This window comes from Chiloscyllium punctatum, chromosome 9 (genome assembly GCF_047496795.1).
Source record: "Chiloscyllium punctatum isolate Juve2018m chromosome 9, sChiPun1.3, whole genome shotgun sequence".
NCBI classification, from domain to species: domain Eukaryota; kingdom Metazoa; phylum Chordata; class Chondrichthyes; order Orectolobiformes; family Hemiscylliidae; genus Chiloscyllium; species Chiloscyllium punctatum.
The window spans coordinates 35,378,434-35,402,788 of NC_092747.1; the positions used below are offsets into that span (position 1 = coordinate 35,378,434).

The 24,355-nt window shown below is 40.6% G+C and overlaps 1 protein-coding gene across 1 annotated transcript in view; it reads left to right on the plus strand.

Moving 5' to 3' along the window:
* Window positions 1–24,355, plus strand: part of stard13b (StAR related lipid transfer domain containing 13b) — a 514,228-nt gene that overhangs the window by 138,888 nt on the left and 350,985 nt on the right. The window contains exon 3 of the mRNA XM_072577224.1: window positions 3,976–4,134. Within this exon, the coding sequence (XP_072433325.1) occupies window positions 3,976–4,134 (159 nt within the window). The remainder of the gene's footprint in view (window positions 1–3,975; window positions 4,135–24,355) is intronic.

Sequence of the window (24,355 nt, forward strand, 5' to 3'; positions counted from 1 at the left end):
TAACAACAACAGTTGTTCAGGCTTATTGCTTTGTTGTTTTGAATCAGTGGAAAAATATGTTTACCACAAAAGTAATTAGCCTGACACTGGCATTAGCTCCAGAACTAATCTGACCTTCAGGGGAGTTCAAAATGGCCTTCTAGTCTCAGCGAAGTTAGCAACCAGTCCTCCTGTAGCAGCTGGGTTTCATCTGTGCAGCTATCAGCAGGAAGGAGGATTGTGGAAATCCTCTTCTGACTGTGCTGTAGAATCATGTGACACATGGAAATGGTAATTTTAGCAATTACTGTCAACTTGGAGCAGTGATGTTCTCAGATCCTCCGTAGTATAATCCACCCTAGACCAACAATCTTCCATCAAAGGGGGCAACTTGAACCTCAAATTTCTAAAAATGTGTCTTTTTATGAGAAAAAATTTTATAAATAATTTCTTTGTTGTTTGTTATGATGTTATTTTTCCCGTTTTGAATGTTACAAGGGGCTGGATTTTCGACAGTAGAAAATCTCTATGAATCTTAAAAAAATACAAGGGTACTGTACGCAAAAGCCCCACCCTTATTTCTGACATCTAATTTTTGCCGATGGATCCAGATGGTGGGGCAAGATTCACGCTGGAGGGTAATTTGAATTTAATCCTGAGCTAAAATTGACCCCTTTTGGCTTCTTTATTATCTACCATCCAGAAGGGTAAAGACAACAAATACATGGGAGTAACATCATGTACAAGTTCCACTCCAAACCACTCACCATTGTGACTTGGAAATATGTCACCATTTCTTCAGCATCACTGAGTCAAAGTCCTCTAACTTGTTCAATAGCAGTGTTGTACATGCCTTTCTGCATGGATTAGAGCACTTCACATGGCAGTTCACCACCATTTTCTCAATGCCAATTCGGGATAGGCAACATATGCTGTCCTTACCAGCAACACATCCATCCCATGACCGAATAAAGAAAAATAAATGTGCAAGCTGTGAGATGTGGATGTGAATTGTTAGATAGGCATTGTGATTGATAAAGAAATTTTGGTAGGTGAATAATCATATTGTTATGAGTTTGCAGTGTGTAAGGTCAATGGTGCAATTGTTGGGATAAGGCATTTACAGACTTTCACTGACTTTGACCATTTGTTTAAAGTCATGGAAATTATTACAATGTTGCATCCAGGTTCTCAGGGAAAGATACATGGCATTGACCTCCACAACTGTATGGTTCTAATGCTGTCTGAGAGTTTGTATGAAAGGCTTTTGATGCCCTGTGGTCGGTGACATGATTTCACTAAACCTCGTCTACGACAAAGGTCTCCACCACAACAGAGAAAAATCTTGTACAATGACATCTGGCACCTACCTCATCCAAAAGCTGAAGATTAAATTTATGTCATGTTGATTAACTTGAACTTGTGGTCGCATCTGATGGTTTTGTGTCTGCTTGGGGTATACTCACTTCAAAGGCGCTCAACACTGATTGAATACTATACTCATTTAAATGATAAGGACGTATAAAGTTTTCAAGTCGGTTACATCAGAAATGGTATTGTTACCTCACTATTGTCATTAGAAAAGCCTTTCTTTGCCTTCCTCTTTTTCCATTACCCTCCTCTCCTGAATGCATTGAATCCAAGCCAGGCTGAATGCCCAAAGCTCCTGGATGCTTCTATTACTTTCCATCAGTGATTACACTTTGTTGTGAGCAAAAAATGTGTGTTTAAATGGAATAGTCATCTGTATGGGGCTAATCTCTAGCTTGTCCTGACTTGACATTGACACATGAGCACTTTGAAAATGGGCTGCTGGAGAGTAATTAATCGCAGTGATATTGTTTGATTTCCCTTACCTACACAGGAATTACTCAAGTTAACATTTTACTTATTAATTTATGAGATGTGATTATTCAGGCCGGGCCAATATGTATTTCCCTCCCGTAACTGACCTGGAACAAGTGGCTGTTTAGAATCAGCCACATTACAACTCTCTCAATAAAATCTTTGTGGTTATAAGATTTTCAACCTGCTGTATTCATTAGTTCCAGGCCTATTGGTGACTAGTGGGGTCTTTCTATCACTGGCAGATTCTCTGACAAGTGCAAGTGAAGGTATGGCTGCTGCTGGGGAGATTTTGACCCATCCTTCTTCTCCTTTTCTCTTTTATAATATTTTTCATAAAGTTTCAAGTCTGTAGCACTCCTGATGTAACATCTCCAGGCATCATGATCCATAGTCAATGCTTTCCATTGGCAATGATCAACATGACACACAGAGGGGACATCTTCAGGCAGTCCTTGAAACAATTGGATGGAGTCCCTCTACTCCATTTACCACTGTTCAGCTCTCCTTACAATACATCTTCAGCAAGTGATTGTTGTAACCCAGTCAATACAATTGGTTTAACAGGACAATGGTCTTGATGCTGATGATGTTGGCCATGGCCAGGGCTTCAGTGTTTTGATATGGTCTTGCCTGTGGATCTTGAGGCTGCTGCAGAGACAGCACTGGTAAAAATGTTCTAGAAGATTTATATTGTTCAGAACACATGACTCAGTGCCATACAAAATGTGTTGAAGACTGCAATTTTGCATACTTTGTGTTTGATCTGTGCTGCAACACTGTGGTTGGTCCACTCATTTGTAGGGTCTGTCAACTGCTTTGTTGTTGTTATGAATTCTCAGTGTGTGAGGTCAATGGTGCAATTGTTGGGATAAGGCATTTACAGATGCATTCACTGACGTTGACCATTTGTTTGAGGTCATGGAAATTATTACAACGTTGCATCCAGGATATCAGGGAAAGATACATGGCATTGACCTCCACAGCTATATGGTTCTAATGCTGTCTGAGAGTTTGTCTGATGCCCTGTGGTAAGTGACATGACCTCACTAAACCTCCTCTACAACAAAGGTTTTGATTTAAAAAGTCTACTGTTAATTTCCTTGGCTATGGTGGGATCAAATGAGAAGATACTCCTGATTCCTGTGAGCCAGAAGAACACAGTCATCAGCAAAACAAAAATTATGGATGAATTTTACCTATGTCTTTGTGCGATCCTGAAGATGCCTGAGTTTGAAGAGATTTTATCAGTTCAGAAACATTTGTAAACTCCCTCCTTAAAGTCTTCCTTTCCTGCTGCAGCATTATTTTGAACAAGGAGATGAATAAAATCAAGGCCTGCACATATCCCTGCTTCATGCTGTTGGAGATTCCAAAATGACTCAAGAGGTCACTGGTGCGTGTAACTTATTCATACTGATATTCATAAAGCTGCTTTATCGTCGCTATGAACCCAGATGGGCATCTGAGTTTTTCAAGGAATTTCCAAAGTCCATCTGTGCTCAAATTCTTACAAACGTGGTACACAACTTTTCTTTGGCTGCCAACACTTTTCCTGCATTTGTCTGCTAACAAATACCATGCCTGTGGTGCCTCTTCTTTGAAATTACTAACTTATTGGGAAGTTGTCTTCCATATTGGTAGGCACTAGCATGTACTTTGAAACTGTACTGGGTGACTTTTTCTGCAATGGTAGACAGTAACCTGTTCTGACATCTTCTAGCCAAGATCTTCTCTGCAGTGGAAAGGACAGTGATCCCATGATATTAGTTTTTGTACAAGCTGATGATAACACCATCATGAAAATCTAGTGAGATCCTGCCCTGTTCCCAGCAGATCATCAAAAGCACATGGAGCTTGGTCCTTCGGGTCCAGTCAGCATCTTTTAAGCTTCAAGTAAAATTTGGTTTACTCAAGTAGCTTTGTTGCTGTTCGTCTGTTTGATGATGGTTACAGTTCCCTCCAGAGTTGGGCTCTAATCTAATTTCTTTTAGACAGGCTGCCATTGAATGTGACTGACACCTTAGTATCATGACTGTGCACTTGGCATTGAAGAGTATTTTGTGATTTGATGTACTTTAACTTAATAGTCTCTTAATACAGCTGTTACAACACCGATTGTAATGAATTTTCAATTGATGATTCTTGCAGGAACTGAGATCTGAAGATGTCTTTCATTGGTCAGACTCAATGTCTTTGTTGATGAGGAAACTTGACCAGCTGAACATGGACATTGAGGATGCACTTAGTTCCAGTTCATCTCCTGCCAGCACCCCTGCTACCAAGAGACGTCAAGATTTTCAACAGCCAGTAAGCGATCCTTATATTCCTTTTATTGTGTCTGATCTATTCAACATACACAGCAAAACAGGGTGGCATTGGGTAATGTGAAATGTGTTTTCAAACAAAAACTAAATGGAAGCAAATCTTAGAAGAAAAACAAGCAAATGCTGACAGCAAACACCTAGTCAAATATAGTTCTGATGAAGGGCTGTGACTGCAATATTAACTTGTCACTTCTCTTCATAGATGTTATGCCTGACTTTGTTCAGACTATTTATTTGGTCATTAATTTTTCAGTTTATTTTATCGAGCTGCTCCTCAATGCTTTTTATTTTTGTCATGACTGAATTGATAACAGATGGTATGAAATCTATGGTGTTTATTAGTTTTATACTAAAAACATAGCAATACTCCTTCATTCATTCTCAGCCATCAATATGCACTCAACATACTTAATCATTAGTGCTTTGGTCCATTTTAATTCCAGGTGGATTTTGAACAGATGGTAATGAGATAAATTGTAAAGCAGCTTACAATTAACTCTCCTAATCTCTTCTTTGGATCAGTGTACATAATAGTTAATACCTTTATCTTAAAAATTAAGCAACTGTGTTCATGCAAATTGTCGTCATTTTTGTTGCTGTCATTGCCCAATGGTTCAGTTGGGAGTTTGGCTGAAGTGTTTGGCTTGACTACTTATTATAGCCTGTTAAATGGAAACTGCTCAGTGTCACTTTAAGAAGTCTAGTGGTGAACCAAACTTGTCAAGAGTTGTACTGTACTTAACCACTGGGTACTGTACCAAAACAGTCTACTTCTATAACTGATTTCAAGCAGTAGCAGTGGGAAGTCACTGATCTAGTGAATAAATTTATCGCCTGTAGTGAAGATATCAAATGAAGTTGTGATATAGTGATGCATGTTTGCAGCTGATTAGTGAGCCAATTTCAAATTACTGCAGATTAGAAAGATAAATTTAATGACATTATTGGACTTAAATTGTTGTGATTTCCAATTTAAGGAGAAACAAACTTCCAACTGAACTTTTAGCCTTACCTTTCAGCCAAACGCCTTTTCATTTAACTAAGCAGGAAAATATATTTGTACTTTGAAAAATAAAAGAGTAGCCGAATGATGGCAGCAAAATTGAAAGGTCAAATCCATCAATCTTACATCTGAAGTCCAATTTGGCAACCTAGATTCATCATTTCAGTATATTAAGAGTTAATGCTTAATTTAAAATTTGAGCAATACACCCCTTAGTTTTGGTTTTTTTTTGAAAGCAATATTATCCATCAATGAAATATCATTATAATTGATAGTGTTTGGTACAGTACCTCACCTCCATGTATAAATTGCCTTCAGCATCATTTAAATCCAACCTGAAGGTAATGTTGAGCTTGTTAAGAGGCACTCTTATTACTGTTCTCTGAGCACATTTTTAAAATTGCTCATAGGAAGTAAGTGTTGGTGACAATGGCTGCATTTGAAATTCACCCCAAAATGTTGCTGAGAAGATAATAGTGAGGTATTGCTTTGAGGTACTGCAGTTGTTGCATAGTAAAACACAGTGCTAAAAGAGGTGCTTTTTTAGATCATAGAACATAGAACATAGAACATAGAACAATACAGCACAGAACAGGCCCTTCGGCCCACGATGTTGTGCCGAACTTCTAACCTAGATTAAACACCCATCCATGTACCTATCCAAATGCCGCTTAAAGGTCGCCAATGATTCTGACTCTACCACTCCCACGGGCAGCGCATTCCAGCCCCCACCACTCTCTGGGTAAAGAACCCACCCCTGACATCTCCCCTATACCTTCCACCCTTCACCTTAAATTTATGTCCCCTTGTAACACTCTGTTGTACCCGGGGAAAAAGTTTCTGACTGTCTACTCTATCTATTCCTCTGATCATCTTATAAACCTCTATCAAGTCACCCCTCATCCTTCACCGTTCCAACGAGAAAAGGCCGAGAACTCTCAACCTATCCTCGTACGACCTATTCTCCATTCCAGGCAACATCCTGGTAAATCTTCTCTGCACCCTCTCCAAAGCTTCCACATCTTTCCTAAAGTGAGGCGACCAGAACTGCACACAGTACTCCAACTGTGGCCTAACCAAAGTCCTGTACAGCTGCAACATCACTTCACGACTCTTGAATTCAATCCCTCTGCTAATGAACGATAATACTCCATAGGCCTTCTTACAAACTCTATCCACCTGAGTGGCAACTTTCAAAGATCTATGTACATAGACCCCAAGATCCCTCTGTTCCTCCACCTGACTAAGAACCCTACCATTAACCCTGTATTCCGCATTCTTATTTGTTCTTCCAAAATGGACAACCTCACACTTGGCAGGGTTGAACTCCATCTGCCACTCCTCAGCCCAGCTCTGCATCATATCTAAGTCCCTTTGCAAATGACAAATGCCCTCCTCACTGTCATTTTGATTGAATGGCAATAAAGAAATTGTGATACAGTTTCAATTTGCAATCATCTCTTGGAGGAGAACATGCAGGTGGTGGTGTTCCTAGGCATCTATAGAAATAACATGAACTAGGAGCAGCAGTAGGTCATTCAATCTCTCAAAACTTCGCCACCATTTTTTAAGATTATGTGACTTCAACTTTATTCTCCTCCCTGGTCCTGATAAACTTTGATTATTTTTTCAGTCTAAAATCCATCATCCACCTGTGCCTAAACTGATATAACTCCACAGAGGCCAGTATCGCATCACCAAGTCACCCTTTATTTACAATTGGAGAGTCCTCAACACTGCTCCAGCTTCCTCAGAGCCAGGCCTCAGAGTGAGCAGAACCTCTGACACTCCTATTTATAACTGTCAGCAAGGGCTCCCTGATTGGACAAAATTAATAGCCCCAATCAGGAAACTCATATTCTGTGATATCCATCTGGCTGAACTTGTTAAAATCACCACATTAACGATGTTCAGTTATTCTGTCTCCACTATTCCAGAAGACAATTCCACAGATTATGCCTCATTGAGGGAAAACTCTCCTCATCATCATCTCCTCTAGGAAAAGCCAACTTCTTAAACTTTCTAATGTCTCATTCTTCTAAACTCCAGTGGATACAAGCCTAACCTTCCCTCATAAGATAGACTTTGATAAGAACATAAAAACTAGGAGCAGGTGTAGGCAATTCAGCCTCTCAAGCCTTCTCCATCATTTAACAGGATCATGGCGGATCTCCTCTTGGCCTCAACTTAATTTTTCTGTCTGTTCCTCATAATCCTTTAATCCAAAGCTAATGAAAAATCTGTCAACTTCCTCCTTAAATTTATTCAGTGTCCTGGCATCCCCTGCACTCTTGGATAGTGAATTCCACAGATTCACGACTCTTTGAGAGAAGTAATTCCTCTTCATCTCTGTTTTAAATCTGCCAACCCTTTGCCTATTACTATGACCTCTCAGATGAGATTGCTGTAAAAAGGAAAACATCCCTTGTAGCATCTTACATACCTCAATTAGATGTCCTCTCAACCTTCTAAACTCCAGCAAGTATAGACATAAACTTCTCAATCTCTCCTCATACGATAAGCCTTTCATCTCTGTAACTAATCTAGTCAAAATTCTCTGCACTGTTTCAGATTTAATTATGTCCTTTCTTTAAAAAGGTGACCAAAAATGTACACAGTATTCTAGATGTGGTGTTACCAATGTCCTGTATACTTGGTAGTAAAATTTTCCTACTTTTATAACCTACTCTCTTACAACAAATGACAATATTCCATTTGCCATCCTAACAACTTGCCTGACCTTCATACTAATGTTTTGTGATTCATTTAAGGAAACCTATCTATACGTCAAGTTTCTGTAATTTCTCTTATTTTAAGTAATATGCTACTTCTCTATTGTTCTTGCCAAAGTGGACAAGATTACATTTTTAAACATTATACTCCCTCTGCCAACTCTTTGCACAATCTCTTAACCTACCTATATCCCACTGCAGAATCCTTTTGTCCCCTTCACACCATAGTTTCAAAACAGCTTTGGACTATCAGTAAATTTGACAAACTGGTCCCTTCATTCAAGTCATTGACATACATTGTAGATACCTAAGATCCCAGTGCCTGTACAACTCTACTTGTTATATCTTGCAAACACAAAAATTACTTATTATACCCATTGTTTCCTGTTAGGTAACTAATCCTCTATCCATATTGATACATTTCTCCCGACAACATGAGCTCTTATTTTGTTGAATAATCTTTAATGTAGCATCTTGAAAAGCGGTCTGGAAATTCAGATGCAACACATCTGCACATTCTCCTTTATCCATAGCACTTGTTATTTGGTAAAAGAACTCAAACAAATTGGTCACACATGATTGCCTTCTCACAAAACCATGTTGACTCTATCTGATTACAGAGATATTCTAACCGCCCTGCTCAAACCTCCTTAACAATAGATTCCAGTATTTTACCTATGTAATTTTCTGTTTCTTTTAAGACATAAGAATTATATTTACTATTTACCAAACTGATGGGAGCCTTCTAGGGAATTTTGGAAAATCAACCCAGCATGTTATCCTTCTTCTGCAGGGTGACAGGGGTCATAAGTTTGGAGAACACTGTTGAAGTAGATTTGGCAAGTTGCTAAATAATGCAAGTAGACAGGTCTCCTGAACAAGTGATTAAGCAGCACTGAGGGCAAGCAGAGTTAGTAGTGTCATGGGTTGGGGCAAGTGAGGGAAAATGTACATGCTGTGGTGAGAATGGTAGAGCACGAGCCTTGGTGGGAGAAAAGTGCTGTGCTCAAGATAGAGTGAATATAATATTTTGAAGAGAAGATTGTAGCATGTAATCCTGGGGGAGTGGAGAAGTCATTGACCATCTTCCTACAGGCAGCTGGGTGGTAACCTTGGACCAGTTTAGAATGGTCTGGTGTCATGGCCTCCACTGCTGGTCCTATGTCAAATCACTGCACTACCATGTCCTGCAGGATCTCCTGCACAGCGAGATGACGACTTCCCCCATCTGTCATGTTTGAGGCATACATCAGGAACCATGCTGACAGCTCCAGACTAATAGTACTTGTTCGGGTGCGCAATGGTTTTTAAAGATGGCACAGGTGCAAAGGATGTCAGTAGCAAGTTGTTTTAGGAGTGGCAGATGGTAAGATGAGGCTGAAACCTGATGTGAGAGATGCCATAGGGGTGGGCTAAGTAGATAATGAGACAGGTTTGATAAGATACAGAAATAACATCCACTAGACCTTTCAAATCCCGACAAAAACTCAAAGCAACTTAGACTTAGCCAAAACAATGTTACATTCAACCCATGGTTTTATGCCCTCCTCTTATTGATTACAGATCGATTCCCCAGTGTGGCTGTAATGGTAGAGTGAGGGTTCTGCCTGACCATGAGGTTGTAGGTTGTGGTTGAATGTAATTCTGCTGCTACTAATGACTCTCATGATGTCCAGTTTTAAGCAGCTAGATTTGTTTTGAATCTAAAACCCAAGCTTAAAAGGCTAGAAAAACCCAGCCGGTTTGAAGAGACGCATGTCGGGTCAAGTGACCTTTATCAGAACTGAAGAAAGATAGAAATGTAATTTTGTTTATTTCTTTTTATTTAATTTGCAAGTCTTCTCTTATTTCTTTCTTTATCTCTTCAGATAGTTTTTTTTGTAACTGAGGTTGATGTTTCGTCTCCACTATTCCCATTTCATGTATTCCTTTGCTGCTATGCTCCTCATGCTGTCTGTTGCAGATTCTCCATTTTGTTCTTCCTGCTTCACCCTGCAACTGACTTAGAAGCTCTTACATTTCAACATATCCAGCTCTGATTAAAAAGCTCTGCACCCAAAATATTTCAGTGAATGTTATGGTCTTGTGGCGGGGACAGCAGGGGTGGGAAGAGGTGGGATGGGCATGTGAAATATATATCGCAGCATACTCCAACATCCTGCTCACCCCCACCCTACCGTAGGCTCAGAGCCCATAATACAGAGGGTGGATAAGATGCCTCTGTTCACTCATCCTTAGAATCCACCGAGCCTTTAAAATGATAATTAACCCTCAACTTTCCACTGCTGCCATAAAAGGCTGGCAGTGGAATGCAAGCAAAATGGAAAGACTTTGTTTAAATAGATTTGATGAAAAGACAGAAGGGAAGGAGGGCGTATGTTCTTTGGTGGGGGAGGGGGCAGGATGTTTCAATTTCACTGTTTCATCAAGATGTTAATCCTACGCCCCCAGCTTTCTTCCAAAACCCTGTCTCGAAGCCTAAAAACCCAACCCTCATGTCGTACCCACCCTCCCTTTTATGCCTGATCCCTTCCAACAGAAAGCTTCCAGGAGGCAAACAATTTTGACCCTATGCTTGTTTAGACTATCTGCAGAATGTTATTACTGTGGCATAGCCTTTATAAGACTGAACCCATCAACTCTACTTCTCTCTAGAGTTGCTGGCTGACCTTCTGAATTTTCCAGCATTTATTGTTCTTTTTATTTCAGATTTTCAACATCCACACCATTTAGTTTGAGTGTTGGTATTCCTGAATCCATTTAGCATAATAGGAGTGCCAACTGACTTCTCAAATATTAATGTGGACTTCTCTCTACACCTTCTCTGCAGCTAAAACAATGTAATCTGCACTCTATTATGCTACCCTGATGCACTTTTTATGGTATGATCTGCCTGTATAACATGCAAAACAACATTTTCCACTGTATGTCATTACATGTGATGACAATAAATCAAACTCAAACTCAATTTGATGGAGACATGCTCGGTAACAAGACTGAACTCCATCACCACAGAGACTGAGAGGTTGTCACTTCTACCAGTACTGCCATGAAAGATGCATCTTTAAAATATATTTTAGAGAAGGCAAGGTCAACTAGACTCTTCCATCTTGTTGATTCAGTCGGCCACCTACCCAGATCCAGCCTGACAAATATGTGCTGCGGATTTATGCAGAGTGGCATGGTAGCTCACAGCGCCAAGGACCAGGGTTTGATTCCAGTCTTGGGCAACTGTCTGTGTGGAGTTTGCACATTCTCCCCGTGTCTGCATGGGTTTCCTCCTGCAAGTTCAAATGTGTGCAGGTTAGGTGAATTGGCAATGCTAAATTTCTCATACTCTTCAGGGATTTGTAGGTTAAGTGCATCAGTGAGGGGAAATGTAGAGTAATAACGGTAGGGGAATAAATCTAGGTGGGTTGCTCTTCAGAGGGCCCCTGTGGTTTCATTGGGCTGAATGGCCTGTTTCCACACTGTAGGGATTCTATGACATGGCCAGCTCTAGTAGCAATGATGCTATCAAGCCACTCACTGTGAAGAACATTGTGGCCCCCATCCAGAGATCATTCAGAGCACTTGCTGCCCTTAGGTCAATGAGACCTGTAAACTTGTGGTGCCCTTTTAACTCATAATGAAACTATTTGCTAACCTGGAAATATTTTCTAGATGTTGATGCATTGTTGTACACAACAACAATATTACATCATGCAAGACTTTAGAGTCATGGAGTAATGCAGCATAGAAACAGACCCTTCGGTCCAACTAGTCTATACTGACCATAATCCCAAACTAAACCAATCCCACCTGCCTGCTTCTGGCTTATGCCTCTCAAAACATCGCCTATTCATTTACTTATCTAAATTTCTTTTATATGTTGTAACTGTAGCCACATCCACCATTTTCTCTGAAAGTTCATTCCACACATGAACCACTATCTGTGTAACAGATTTGCCTCTCATGTCTTTTTTAAATCTTCTCACCTTAAAAATATGCCCCCAGTCTTGAAATCTCTCACCCTGCCATTCACTTTATCTATACTCCTCATTATTTTATAAACCTCTGTAAGGTCACCTCTCAATCCTCTACATTCCAGTGAGTGAAGTTTTTTACAAACCCACTGACTCCCATAGCTACCTGGATTACACCTCTTCCCACCCTATCTCTTGCAAAAATGCCATCCCGTATTCCCAATTTCTCCGCCTCCGCCGTATCTGCTCCCAGGAGGACCAGTTCCACCATAGGACACACCAGATGGCCTCCTTCTTTAGAGACCGCAATTTCCCTTCCCACGTGATTAAAGATGCCCTCCAACGCATCTCGTCCACATCCCGCATCTCCGCCCTCAGACCCCACCCCTCCAACTGTAACAAGGACAGAACGCCCCTGGTGCTCACCTTCCACCCTACAAACCTTCGCATCAACCAAATCATCCACCGACATTTCCGCCACCTCCAAAAAGACCCCACCACCAGGGATATATTTCCCTCCCCACCCCTTTCCACCTTCCGCAAAGACCGTTCCCTCCGTGACTACCTGGTCAGGTCCACACCCCCCTACGACCCACCCTCCCATTCTGGCACCTTCCCCTGCCACTGCAGGAACTGTAAAACCTGTGCCCACACCTCCTCCCTCACCTCTATCCAAGGCCCTAAAGGAGCCTTCCACATCCATCAAAGTTTCACCTGCACATCCACCAATATCATTTATTGTATCCGTTGCTCCCGATGTGGTCTCCTCTACATTGGGGAAACTGGGCGCCTCCTAGCAGAGCGCTTTAGGGAACATCTCCAAGACACCCGCACCAATCAACCAAACCGCCCCGTGGCCCAACATTTCAACTCCCCCTCCCACTCTGCCGAGGACATGGAGGTCCTGGGACTCCTTCACCGCCGCTCCCTCACCACCAGACGCCTGGAGGACGAACGCCTCATCTTCCGCCTCGGAACACTTCAACCCCAGGGCATCAATGTGGACTTCAACAGCTTCCTTATTTCCCCTTCCCCCACCTCATCCTAGTTTCAAACTTCCAGCTCAGTTACTGTCTCCTTGACTTATCCGACCTGCCTATCTTCTTTTCCACCTATCCACTCCACCCTCTCCTCCTTGACCTATCACCTTCATCTCCTCCCCCACTCACCCATTGTACTCTATGCTACTTTCTCCCCACCCCCACCCTCCTCTAGCTTATCTCTCCATGCTTCAGGCTCACTGCCTTTATTCCTGATGAAGGGCTTTTGTCTGAAACGTTGATTTCGCTGCTTGTTGGATGCTGCCTGAACTGCTGTGCTCTTCCAGCACCACTATCCCAGCCTATCCAGCCTCTCCTTATAACTCAAACCCTCCATTCCTGGCAATATCCTGGTAAATCTCTTCTGAGCCATCTCCACCTCAATGATATCTTTCCTATAACATGGTGACCAGAACTGGACACAGTACTGCAGAACAGGCCTCATCAATGTCCTGTACAACCTCCATGTAATATCCCAACTCCTATATTCAAAGGTATGAGCCATGAAGGAAAGCATGCTGAATGCTTTCTTAACTATCCTATCTATATGAGGTGCAAACTTCGAAGAACTATGTAGCAGAACCTTAGGTTTGTCTGTTCTACAACACTACCCAAGGTCCTACTTTTAATTGCATCAGTCTTGTCTTTTCTTTATGTTACCAATGTGTAATACCTCGCATTTATCCAAATTAATTTCTATTTTCCAGTCTTCATCCCATTGATCCAATTAATAAAGATCTCTTTATAATCTTCGATAACCTTCTTAACCGTCCATTGTACCACCAATCTTGGTATCGTTGCAAACTTACTAACCATGCTTTTGAAATTCTCATCTGAATCATTTATGTAAATGACAACAAAAGTGGACCCAGCACCGATCCCTGTTTAAAGAAAATAGCAGGCAGTCTAAATCCAGAAAAATGTACAAGTAAAGATCAGTGGTTAAAGATTAATGATATCCAACTAAATAAAGTGGAGACATTATGAACATAAGAATGTAAGAAGAATATAAGAACTAGGAGCAGGAATAAGCTAGTAAGCCCCTCAAGCCAGCTCCACCATCTAATGCAGTCATGACTGGAGATAAAGTCTCATTTATATTTTTATGAAATACCAATCATTTTAACAAATGAAACTACCTTTTGTGATTATTTGAGTTGCAATCGAGTTGTTCTCACATGCTGTGTTTATCTTCTAACATTCTTGCAAATGGCATCAACCCTGACATGTAGATCTTGTTTAGTCAGCTGTAACCTGAAAATAAACATTCCCAGATTTGTGAAGGATGGCATATGGGAAACACACAAAAGTGATTGAAATCCAAAATACACTTAGTGAGACCAGTAGCTGCTGTTTGGGTTAGAACTAGTCAGAGCCAAGATTACATTATACTAACTTTGCACAAATCTGGCTCTGTTACCTAGATACAGAGATGGGCAACATTTTCTCAGAACAATTGGAAATATACATTTTTAGAAACTGGTGAAGAGAAAAGTTCAGCTTTCTAAATTTTTACGTTGTGATTAGACTGATTTATATAGTGTCCACAGAGTCCACCAGACTTCCTGAATAGTTTTTAACATGAGCTTAATACTACACTGGATTTTTAATCTATGTATTACTGACACAAATGCTTAGGTTGTTTTTCAGATTGGACTCTACTTCCAAAACTGCAGTGTAATTTAATGCTGGCACAATGCTAATGTTGCTCCTAATAGCTTTAAATCTAAAATTAGTTTTCAAATATATTTCCAGGTTTTCACAGGAAAATGTTGTGATCTTCCGGAAGGAGATTTATTACCAATGCTTGGTGGATATTTGCATTTTCAGTTGAAAAAGTAAAACAAATGCAGAGCTATGGGGCAAATTCAGGGAAAAGGCAAACATGTAGAGTGGCGATGGGGCAAGAACAGGGGAATAGAACTAATTGGATAGCTCTTTCAAAGAACCAAGACAGCAGCAGTGGACCGGACGGCCACCTTCTGTGCTTCATGATTCTGTGATTCATTAGGTGGCATTGCATTGACATGTTACAGCAGCACATGCATGTATCATTTGTTAACATTGCTGTATCTCAAAGCTAATATTGTTCTGTTTTATACAAATGTTAGCTTATTTGAAAAATTACATTTCAAGGGTGACTAACCTCACAGGTATTTGACTTTCTTACTTGCACAATTGAAGATCCTATGCTTTGTAAACTTGTAATGCTGACTCCCTAATAACTACAGATTTGGCAGTAATCAGAGAAGGAAGGCAATGATCAATGATCAGCACTATATCCCCATAAATGTCTGTGCGTTTAAATTTCAATTGCTTTTAGAACAGTAGACAAAATAAAATATCTCCAAGAAATATATCAGCAAGAAATGTATTCAATTCTGGACACTGCCAAGTTAGGTCAGCAAATAAAAGTAAATCCTTTTCTAACACTGCCCTACATAGATTGAAAGAGAAATTAAACTCTTTTTTTTCCCCATTTGCAAATTTCCTTATTTCTCCATTGATCTGGGGGAAAAGGGAGCTCAGTTGTGATAAAACATTGATAAAAATAGTTTGGGCTGTTCTTGACAGGCACCATCAATCTTCCAATGTGGTTCCTTATTCAAAATGCCCTGCTGAGTACTTTCAGCATTTTCTTCTGTTGCATTATTAAAGATTATAATTTTAATAGAATACTTTCATTACATGCAGAGAACAGGTTCTCAACTTACATTGTAAATGCCCAACATATTTAATCATATTTATTCTGTAATTGGCTAGATGGAGCACTTGGTTCATTGTGATTCTGTGTCATTAATCTGAGTACTGTCTACTGATAATCATGGAAATGCACTTTCTGCAAGGCAACAATGAATTAGATTGAAACATGTGACCATTTTCAAAAGGAATGATAGATATTAGACTCTGATAGTCAGCTAAAGGAGTAATTGAGCAGTAAATTTTAAATAATTTATTCATGACAAACATTAAAATTCACCACTAAACAATATTAGATATGGACTATGCATGTAGTCTCAATAAAGATGAATAAGGAAGAAGGAAAAGCTGCCTAGTAATCTAGGATAACATCAGTGCATTAGTAAGAAATGATCGTGGTCTGGAAAATGTAAATGTATAATCAGTTTTGGTGGTGATTAAAAAAAAAGCAAAGGTCAAAAGTCACTGAGGAGAGTGATTTACAGACATCCTGACATGCTGGAAGAAATGTTGTTATGTATCTAGCCAGAGTTGCTGCCCCTTTAAGAGAGCAGGTCTGATGATCCAGAGAGGCGGAGACTGGGTTGAGTCTATAACATGCTGTGGAGGTGTGAACATTGTCCATAAACTGTTCCTGTTCAGATTTACTATTTGTCTACCTGGTATGTAATTCCTGTTGCTAAAGGACACACCACTATAACAACTGGCGACGAGCTGGGGTCACAAACTGTGTACAAGCAACAATTTTCCTTTTGTCCAGAGGAGTCTGCCCAGACTTAAGAAGTGCTGTAAAGGGGTAATGTTGAGTTAACCGAGTACGAAAGGGTACCTGGGCCATGGTCAATGCCAGGAAAGAAGGTACTCACTGGGGAACAGGTTGAGAGTGGCAGTCAGGCAGATGGCTGAAGAAGAGAGTATGGAGAGCGATTGCGAGAGAACTCAGGCTGTGGGTGATGCCAGAGAGGAACAATACACTAGCACAGCTGGTGAGGGAGTTGCCAACTTGAGACCGTTCACCATGGGGACTCAGGCTGCGAATGTTTGCTAGAATTGAATGGCGAGAAAATTCCAGCTGGCATGGTAACAAAATGGCGGGTCAATTGGAGATGATTGGACCACTTGATGAAGAGTCGGAAAATTGGACTTTATACATGGGAAAATATAATTTGTTCCTAAAGGCAAAGAAAGTAGCTGAGGACATCGAGGTATTGATTTTCTTAAGTAAAGGAGCAGGATCTTTGCAATTCTAAGAAGTCTGGTACAACCAGAGGAACCGAGACCTATGCAAAGAGTTAGGAAGTTATTTCACACCCAAGTTGCTGATAATCATGGACCCCTTTGGTTGTACCAAACAGGTACGGCATGAAGGAGCGTGCATCACCCCATTCAAGGCCAGCTTAAAGAGTTTAGCAGAACATTGTAGATTTGGAGAGTTCCTTCAAGATACCTTACAGGACCATTTGGTTTGTGGCTTTCAAATCTGCTACCTTAATGGAAGTGGCTGCCAGAGAAGCAACACAGTTGTCTGGAGACACCCGGGTGCATCAAGTAGTGGAAACTTCACCGAGTGCGGTACTAACTGTATAATGCTGCTGATGCGGCAAGAGTGGCCATAAGGAGTCAAACTGTTGGACTTGAAGCCCAGTACCATATGTGTAAGCGAGTGGGCCATCTTGTCGGAATTCCTTTGTACAACCCAAACGAAAGAAGGGGAGTCCGAAAGAAACAACCCTGAGCAGGAGGTACAAGGTACATGTGCCAGCCAGGGAGTAGACAGGACATCAGCTGGGTCTGCAGAAGAAGCAGGAGGGTTGGAGTTAGCAGAGGTTTGGTTAAACATACTGTCGGTATGGAGTGAAACCGTTTGTTTCTGGGTCCTTCCCAAAGTAGAGGGGAAGACAGCAAAAAATGGAAGTAGACACAAGTACAGAGGTGTCGCTGATTCCTCAATCAGTCTATAGGGAGAAATTGATGGTACTACCATTGAAATCACCTGAGAACATACTATGGACAAACATGGAATAAGTGGTGCTACTAAATGGCAAAGTACAGTTAACAGACTACAACGCAGACTTGTCACTTAACATAGTGAAAGGCAAATAACCTGCATTATTCAGATGCTCCTGGATACAAAAATTAAGTTTAAATTGGGATGTACTTAACAGGTTGGTAGACTCAAGCATGAAGTTGCATGATATCCTGGGCAAGCACAAAAAGGTCTTCAAAGGAACTCTGGTGTAAATGAAAGGAGTTGAAATTACGTTACAGTTGAAGTCAAAGGCTCATGCTCAGCGTCTGAAAGTACTGTACACCATCCAGCGTAAAGTGGAGTCAGAACTGCAGCAGCTGGTGAATCTGGGAGCACTGGAACCAGTAATTACCAGTGAATGGGTCAATCCAATCATTCCGGTCTTAAAACCAGATGGCATGGTGAGACTTTATGGTGATTTTAAGATCACAGACAACCCAGCTCTGAGTGTGAATCAATACCTCCTTCCACTCATAGAAGACCTATTCAGTGGACTGGCAAGGAGAAAGAAGTTTTCAGAAGTAGATCTGTCACAGGCCTACCTGCAGATGGAGAACACAAAGGACTTTCAGCCATCTCTGGCAACAGTGACACACAGGGGACTTTTTCACTACAAGTGACTTCCTTTTGATATCATGTAAGCACCGGCTCTGTTGCAGAAGGCCATGAATCAATTATGAAGTGGGTTGCTGGAAATCCAGTATTATCTGGATGATATTTTGATTACTGAATCTCTCCAAAAATGATCATTTATAAAATTTAGAAGGAACCCTAAAAAGATTGCAGGAGCACGAATTACAAGTAAAAAGAGAGAAATGCAAGTTTTGTGAAGACTCTATAGAATACTTGGGCCATGTAATTAAAGGTGAGGAACTACACAAGGCACCCAAGAAGATGGAGACTATCATGAATGGGCTCAACTGTGTGAATGTGTCTCAACTGAGATCATTCTTGGGTCTTGTAAATTAATACAGCAAGTTCGTGTCTGATCTGGCAACTATGCTAAAACCCCTGCAACAGTTGCTTGGAAAAAGGTGGCCTTGGAATTTGACCCAGGAATATGAGGTGGCTTACTGGGCGACGAAGCAAGCCTTAAAAGCGTTAATACATTTTGACTTGACGTTTCCACTACAGTTAGTATGTGGTATCTTGTCTTATGGGTTGACACTGTACTATTGTACAAATTACCAAATGGTCCATTGCGTTCACATCCAGGTCACTAACTAAGATGGTGGAGAATTATGGTCAAGTCAATAAAGAAGGATTGAGCATCACTTCCTTTACGACAGGCACTTCATGCTCCTGATCAACTATAGATCTCTAACTTCCATTTCTGTCTCGTATACAGGGATGTTGTCAATGGCATCAGAACATCTGCAGAAATGGGCATTGGCTCTGTCAGCCTATTCATATGAGGTCAAATACAGACAGGAGGAGAAGCATGGCAATGCAGATGCTCTATCAAGGCTACCACTACTGAGGAATAAAGATATTCTCCACTGCAACCTGAAAATTTTGTACTTCTCCCAAGATAACAAGGTACCAGTATCAGCAAATTAGGTGTGGAACACTGCTCAGAATGACCCAGTTTTGAGCTGAGTGTTGGACTTAGTCCTGAGAGGGAGAAATAGTCATGGCAGCAGCCCAAAATTACACCACTACCTGTATCAGATGGATGTCTAATGTGGGGAATGAGAATTGTTATTCCTACCACATTAAGAGGAAAGGTGCTGGAACAAGTACATCAAGGGCACTCTGATGTGCTATGAATGAGATAGAATGTGGACTTTCAGATCGAGGAGAACGCGGGGATCTTGCAAGTCCTGCTCAATAATAAAGAAGGTGCCACCGTTGTCACCCCTTTACCCATAGGAATGACATTAAACACTGTGGCAGCAGATTCATATCAATCTTGTGGGACTGCTAGATGGACAGGTGCTACTTGTAGTTATGGATGCCGAATCCAAGTGGGCCGAGGTAGCTGTCATGAAGCCAGTATCAGCGAGAGCAATGATAGACCAACTGAACAAATATTTGCCAGATTGCCAGTTGTGAGTGATAATGGTCCACAGTTTGTGGTGCAAGAATTTGAGAAGTACCTGGAAAATCACAGAATTGATCAGCTCCATGTCACCGAGCAACAAACGGCCAGGCCAGATTTTCTGAAACCTTGAAGCAGGCTTAAAGGCTTCACAAGGGGAGGAGTCTCTAGGACAATGAATCAACAAGTTCCTCAGCATGGATATGAACACCCCACACGTTATTAACCAGTATTCGCTGACATCCTTAAGGTTCAACTATGAGCTGAGAACCAAGTTGGACTTACTGTGGTTGAAAGTGACCAAGCAAAATAGTGGTAGAGCAAAATGAAGAAGGTTAGATGGCCAGATGGACAGGAAACTCAAGGTTGAGGGGGAGTGGGGATGGTTTCCAAAGAGGAGAGACGACGTTGGTCCAGAATTATATGTCTGGGGGAAAATGGATCACACAGTGGTGGTGGCTCAAACAGGACCATTGTCATAAATGGTACAGACTAGGAATGAACTGGTCTGGAGGAGACACATGGACCAGCTGGTTGCTGCACCTCACCAAACAAGGGAGATCTGTCAGAACACCAAGCAATCCAGATGGGGCCAATGGTCCCGACTGAGTCATATGTCTCCGAGCCAGGGTTGGCTGTACTCAGGGAGGAGAAAACAGGAGCATCACAGAACAACAACTGCTGGTCAGAGAGGAATGTACCTATGGAACAACAGGAGCTTTCTAGAAAAGGTTCCTGAAATGAGGAGATGGTCTCTGAGGAATTGCCATCCCCTTGGAGATTGATCATGTCACTGTAAACTATTAAAGGGTATTTTTATTTTTCCATTTTTTTGTATATATTCCTGATAATGTATATGCTAGCTACAATACTTGTATAATAGTTCTAATTGTTGCATAAATGTTTATTAATGGGAGTTTTAAAATAAAGGGGGAGGGGTACTATATATGTTCGTGAGGCTGCTGCCCCTTTAAGAGAGTTGGTGCGGTAACATGAAGGGGCAGAGCTTGGGTCCAGTCTAGAACTAGTTGTGGAGGTGTGAACATCATCAATAAAGTGTCCCTGTTTAGATTTACCATTTATTTACCTGTGTATAATTCCTAGTTCCAAAGGAAGCACCAATATAACAAAGGTAGTGCAATGTTTGTTGGGGATTTTAATCTTCACATGTAATGGATGAATCGAACTGGCAAAGCTTGCATGTAGAATGTTCATACTGTGTATTTAGGGCAGATTTCATTTAGATATTATACTCTGAAACCAACCAAAGATTCGATCTATTCCTTCTGGTTGCAGAATACATTCACCATATGTCAGACTGTTAGCATGTTCTGGTTACACACATGAACAATATAAAACAGCATCCAGAAAATCAGAAGATGAAAGATGATCATTTGAATTCTTAGATAAAACAAAGAAAATTTTACTTTTATGATCTGATTCACCTTATTGTGCCCTCAGACACTGTAACCTGAAGGTTATCTGAACCAGGGCCAAGTTCATTGGGCAGTGTGGGAGTGAGTGTTTGCTTATTGTTGGGAAACTAATTTGAGTTATGAAGACTTGATAACACACTCTCACATTTCCTTGGTAATTCTACTGTCATGGTTTACTACTGACTTCAATTTTTCTTAGCCTCAATGGTGAAACACTCCTGAGTGCAACGAATAACAGAAGTTGGAAATATATTTAAATTGACTTCCTTTCCTTCTCAGTAGCATCTCGGAAATGATTGTAACCAAAGCACCACAGAGCGGAATTCCAGGAACCAATAGTTGGACATTCATTAATACACAAATGCAAAAGTTCAAAACAAGCAATGAAGTATCGGCAAAATTATAACCTTTGTCTACTTGCATTAAATAATACTTAGTGAATAAATTTTAGATTTAAATTTAGAATTTAGAAACATGTAAAGAAAACCTTAAGGAACAGCACTGCTCATTTAACTTCTGTAATTAATTCAGTTCAAACTCTAACTCAGTTAAAAAGCTCCCTTTTAGCACATAATTCATGTCATGTGCACAAGAATTTATTAAAATGCAGATTGTCACTGTTAATGCATGCAGTGTATGGAGCATTTGCCCTATGTATTACTATTGTTTAGTCCTCACAAAGAAATTGGAATATGATGAAAATATTTTGTTTCCTGAAGAGCTTTTTTTTTACATAAGTAAGTAGAAAAGACTATGTTTTAGTTCTGTAGTGACACTGTACTTTGCAATATAAATTATTTTCACTTGAATTTGCCAAGGTACATTTCATTCATAGTGCCAAGAAAGCAGTTGAGATTATCCAAACGTGGCATTTGAAATACCGCCAACAATACTCCGCAGTCGTAGTTTTTGTTGCTGTACTCAAGGCTAAACAATTCAATTCAATATTTTGTCTAAACACCGCAGTCTACATCTCTGGCAAAAAAAAAGTGTAATCCTTATGTGACTTTATACTTATTTGTGAGATTTGTTACGGGCAGCCTCAGGCAGAGCCCAGAGCAAGCAATGGGATTGTGATTGCCAGCTTAGGGTGGTGCTGGAAAAGCACAGTAGGTCAGGCAGCATCTGAGGAGCAGGAAAATCGACACTTCAGGTAAAAGTCCTTTGCGATTGCCTTCCATCTGTTGCTTCTGATGTAAATAGCTTTGTGCTGCCAACTGTCCAAAAAATAAAGATTGCAGTAGGCAACCAATTCTAATAACAGTCTTCAGTGGCCTGAGCAGGAGCTGCAAACTTTCTAGAGGCTAGGTAGGTGAAAACTTGCCTGCATTTCTCAAAGCCACCATTTCGCTCCTAAAAAGGGAAATATCTGAGGTTGGATCATATGCCTGGAAATCATTCTAAAAATGATCTTGAATTAGGGAACATTGAATAATGCTACAACATTGTGTGCCTAGGCTTCACAATTTTCAGACCTGCGCAAAAAAGTGGACAGAAAGAGCTGCTTTCTATTTAAAGGGAATTGGGGGGACTCCAAATGAAGTTTGTGGTCAAACTTAGTGTGACCAGATAGCCATGGCTGCCCATAGAAGATTCAGCAGACAAGATTCAAGATCCTTCTTTGATTTGACAAAGTAGATGGGGGGAGGTTCTTTCCCCTTATGGGAGAATCTGGGAATAGGAGACATAATCTCAGAATAGTGGTCACACATTTAACACAGCACCAGGAGGATTTTGTTTTTCTCAGAGGGTAGCAGGTTTGTGGAATTCCGTAATACTGAGGGCTGTTGTGTCAAGGTAGTTGAGTACATTAAAGCTTGACCTAGAGTTTTAATCAGTACGTTTATCAAGGGTTACAAGAAAAAGGCAGGAAAGTGAAGTTGAGTATCATCAGATCTGCCACGATCTCCTTGATCAGACTTGATGAGCTGAATGACTTACTTCTACTCCTATGTCTTATAAATTAGTGGCCCCTAGAAATATAACTCACCAGTTAAGAAACCATTATTCTCAATCAGAAAGCTGCACTTGATGTCAGGCCAGCACCCTAGCCAGGAGCTGTGGACACTTCTAAGGCAGGCAAGCATGAAGGACCCTCAACAGAGGAGGCTGTACAATAGATTGTTCTGGTAATTCAGAGAACCAGTTTACTGTGCTGGGGTTATGGGTTTGAATCCCATAAGGGCAGATGATGATGTTTGAATTGAATAGCAAAAAAATTGTAAAATTAAACAAAATACTAGATTAATGGCAACCATGTAATCTTTGTCAATTATTACCATATCTGGTTCATGAGTGTACTTTATCAATGGTAATCTGCTATGCTATCCTATTTCAGATCTACAGAAATTGACTCTTTATTACTCTCTGAAATAGTCAAAAGAGCCAATTCAAGGACAATTAGGATGGGCAACAAATGTCACCCTCACCAGCAATGTCCACATCCTATGTTTGAATACCAGAAAACATCATGACAGGTTTTAGAGCCTTTGATCCCCAAATCCCTACTATTGAGTTGTGAAGTCTTTGATTCACGTGGCATCATGACCAGCTGTTGAGATGCGACCTCAGTTGATCCAACTGCCTCAGCATGTAAGGAAGCCACTCCGATCTTGGTAAAATATCAGCACTAACTCAAATGGGACCCCCACAAGCAGGGCCACATTTCCAACTTATGCACTCTCTGGTTGGCTGGCAAAAAACAATCTGGTGAATTTTGGTTAATTTCCCTCTATGACAATAACATACCTCCTGAGATAAGGAGACCAAGCCTATTGTTTCCTATTCCTGCCTTTTCCCTCTTGAATAGAGGCATTATATTTCCTTCTTTCTAATCTGATGAAAGCTTTCCTAAATCTACGGAATTTTGAAAATTTAAAATGGATGCATTTACAACATTTACTACACACTTCTCTGTAGCATTTAACATGGTGAGAAACAGTAGTGTCTTCCAAAGCCATTCAGCTTTTTTGCAATACTGTGCCATTATCTTTCTCAGCACCAATCTTCATTTTTAGATAATACTCAGAGTATCTCTAGCAATTGCTAAACATTCCTCATCTGCAAGCATGTTATTATAATCCCTGTAGGGACCAATAACTTTTTTCAAAGAAATATAAATTTCCAGGTGATCAATCAAAAGAATCACTTGAGATGTTTTCATATTTTAAAACTTTTCCTGTGTTACTGTCCCAGCTGATGGTAATACTGGACAAATCAGATACCAGAATGAAACCTGTATGATTTTTACAATTTGTT